Here is a 3,359-nt window from a genome sequence, read left to right as displayed (position 1 = left end):
TGTGCCGAGCGCCTCTTCCCCCTCCGCGGGAGCCGCCGGCACGGAGCGGGGTCTGCCTGTCGGGGTTTCTGCACCCGCAGCGGCGCGGCCGAGATGCTTGTGGCTCTCCGCACCCGTTAGCTGTGCCCTGGTGCCCACGCAGAGGCCCGGCGGATGTCCAGGATATGGAGCACCGGCTGGCACATCTCTGCGGCCGGGGCTTCGCCCGACGGCGGCGACAGCGACAAGTGGCAGGTCCGGGACCCAGGCTGGGAACAAAGACGCGGGGCTGGGGAAGGCGGCGGGCGAGGTAGCGGGGACGAGACATCCCGGAGGATGAGGGGAGAGAGAGAGGCCGTCAGCACCGGGGACCGACCTGGTGCCACAGGTGGGAAAGGCGCCGGGGGGCTGCCAGGGGAAGCTGCGCCGGCGGAGACCGCGGCTGCAGCCGGCAAAATAAACAAGTGGGAGCGGGCTGAAAGCTGGGCTGAAAGCGAAGGAGAGCGATAAAGAGAAAGAAAAGAATATTAAATCGCGAGAGAATGAGAAAATAACCCCGCCAAAGGGAGAGGAGGGGAGAGGCCGCCTGCTACGGCGTGGGTGGGGTCGACAAGAATAGAGTACATTATGCAGTTCATTTAGTTAACAAGGGAAATAATGAGGGAGCGTGCGGCGTGAATGCCAAGAGAAGAGCCACAGAAAGCCCATTGAGCGCCCGGCGCCGCCATCACATGGCGCGGGCGCTATTTAAAGCGGGCGGCGGGCGCCGTTCAGCACCACTCGGGCTGGCCAGCGGCGCCGCGCGGGCGCTGCGCGGGGCGCTGCGCGGGGCTGCGCGGGGCCATGCCGCGCTCCTTCCTGGTGGACTCGCTGGTGCTGCGGGAGGCGGGCGAGAAGAAGGGGGAGGGCAGTCCTCCGCCGCCGCTCTTCCCCTACGCCGTGCACCCCTCGCACCCGCTGCCCGGGCTGCCGGCCGGCGCCTGCCACGCTCGCAAGGCCGGGCTGCTCTGCGTCTGCCCGCTCTGTGTCACCGCCTCCCAGCTGCACCCGCCGCCGCCCGCGATCCCCCTCATCAAGGCTTCCTTCCCTCCCTTCGGCTCCCAGTACTGCCACTCGCCCCTGGCCCGCCAGCAGCACTCCGTCTCCGCCGTCAGCGTGGGGCACGCCCCGGCGCTCTACCAGGGCGCCTACCCGCTGCCCGACCCCCGGCAGTTCCACTGCATCTCCGTGGGTAAGGCGGGCAGGGCGGCAGCGGGGCGTGCATGCCTGCAGGGCAGCGGTGGGCGCTGCGGGAGGTGATGGGGATCCCGGGGGACCCTGCCGAAGGCGCCTGGGGAGGGGGTGCCTGCCCGGCGCACGGAGGCTGGACGGGGAGTCCCGGCCCCTCTCCCTGTCGGTGCCCCGGACAGGGGAAGCCCCCCTGCTGCCCGCCGAGCCTCCGGTCCGGGCTGCGCGGACGGGGAGGGACAGGCGGCCGCGGTACCCTCGTGGGCTCGGACTCCAGCCTTGCTGGGAGCCTCGGGCACCCCGGGACGAGGAAGGGCTGCGGCCCCGCAGGTGGGCGGCAAGGCGGGCTCAGCGGGGGACTGGCGTGTGCGGGCGGCGGAGGGTCCGGCCGGTCCTGACGGTGCGCCCCTCTCCATTCCCAGACAGCACGTCCAGCCAGCTGCCCAGCAGCAAGAGGATGCGCACCGCATTCACCAGCACGCAGCTCCTGGAGCTGGAGAGGGAGTTCGCCTCCAACATGTACCTCTCCCGACTGCGGCGAATCGAGATCGCCACCTACCTGAACCTCTCCGAGAAGCAGGTGAAGATCTGGTTCCAGAACCGACGGGTCAAGCACAAGAAAGAAGGCAAAAGTAGCTCCCACCGGGGCGGGGGGGGCGGCCACAGCTGCAAATGCTCGTCCCTTTCCACCACTAAGTGCTCGGAGGACGACGAGGACTTGCGCATGTCTCCGTCCTCCTCGGGGAAGGACGACAGAGGTCTCGCAGTCACCCCCTAACCACCCGCACACTCACCCCGGCTCCGCAGGAACTGTAGCGAAAGCAGGGGAGGGAGTCCTGCCTGCCCCGGTGCTGACATGCAGCCGAAGGATTTTATACTGTTTTGTATAATTTGTGTAATTTACGAAGGACTTTCTCGCCTTTCTAGACCCCCGGCCCACGGGGACGGGTGTCCCGGCACCCTGGTGTAAATAAACTCCTGCCTGGGACCCCAGGCGTGCCCCCATAGTGCTCTCTCACTTGTCTCCCCGCAGGCGCATCCCCGGGCCCGGGAAGCTCCTCGCAGACCTCCCTGCGCCCCGAGACGGGCGCGGAGTGCGCGGGTGCTGCGCGGCACGGGCGGTGCGCCCGCCTGCAGGAATGCTCTCCCGGGCTCCCTCGGTAACTCGGCGGTGCCCAAAAGCGGGCGGACGGATGGGGAGGGTTGAAGGATGTTTGGGTTACTATCTTTTCGTCTTATTTTATTTTCATTTTTTTTCCCCCTTTACAAAATTGTTTTGTTCTGACTTCGTCGCTGCCGGGCGCACAACTGTGGTTGTACCGTTCCGTCCCACTCCCTCCCCGCGGGAGATATTTATTTATTTATTTATGTGCAGAGAAACGATGATGGCGATGATAATAATGGTGATGATAACAATAAAAGCTCGTTGGTGGTTTATTTCCTTCTCTCCGCGTAGAAAGCAGCCACTCGGAGTCCGCGGGCGTGCGCTGGGAGCACCACCGCTCTCCAGCCCGCTCGGCCGCAGCTCGGCACCGGGACCCAGATGACGGGGAGCCTTCCTTTCTCCGTGTCGAGCTGAAGGTACGGGGTGCATGGGACCCCCGCCTTCTGAGAGAACCCCGGGGCTCTCTCCGTCCTCCCCCGCGAAGCTAAAGCTCGGGCCGGGAGCGGCTGTGCTGAGCACCTTTCATTGCCATCCCAGCCGCTCGCCTGCCTGCGGCTGTAGGGCAGTGTGAGCCCCGGGCTGCCGCCGGGACTCGGCTCCTCTGTCCCGGGGTCCGCGGCCGCCGGATAGGAATGACTGTCCCAGCCTCCCGCTAACCCTCCGGGGATGCGGCCGCGGCCGGGACGGACCCTGCTGGGGCTCCCTCCACCGCGACTACCGGGCCCCGCCAGCCCCGCTCCCGGCTGCGCTTTGCTGTGTTTCCGCGCCGTGACTCGGTGGCTCGTCCCGGTGGCTGGCGGGGAGCCCCGTCGGGAGCAGCCGAGAGGTCCCGCAGCCCCGGGGGTGCCACAAGCAGTGGAGCGGGGCCGGACTGACATCAGCCTCCTCGGGTGGGGGAACCCAGAGCCCGGGGCTCCGGCCGCCGCTCCCTTAGTGCAGGGAAAAGCCCCTTGTGCCGGGATTCCCGCTGCGTTCGGGCTCACGGGAA

General features: G+C 67.4%; 1 protein-coding gene across 1 annotated transcript; it reads left to right on the top strand.

Annotated features, from left to right (window-relative positions):
* The first annotated feature begins 822 nt into the window (after window positions 1-822).
* Window positions 823-2,602, top strand: GSX1 (GS homeobox 1). Its single transcript, XM_064411316.1, has 2 exons — window positions 823-1,210; window positions 1,629-2,602. Exons 1-2 carry the CDS (start codon window positions 823-825, stop codon window positions 1,982-1,984), a joined length of 744 nt encoding a protein of 247 aa, XP_064267386.1. The 3' UTR covers window positions 1,985-2,602.
* Window positions 2,603-3,359: the final 757 nt, after the last annotated feature.

Source organism: Passer domesticus, chromosome 2 (assembly GCF_036417665.1).
Source record: "Passer domesticus isolate bPasDom1 chromosome 2, bPasDom1.hap1, whole genome shotgun sequence".
Taxonomy (NCBI): Eukaryota; Metazoa; Chordata; class Aves; order Passeriformes; family Passeridae; genus Passer; species Passer domesticus.
Note: the sequence above shows the minus strand (reverse complement) of the source record. Positions and strands in the feature narration are given on the sequence as shown.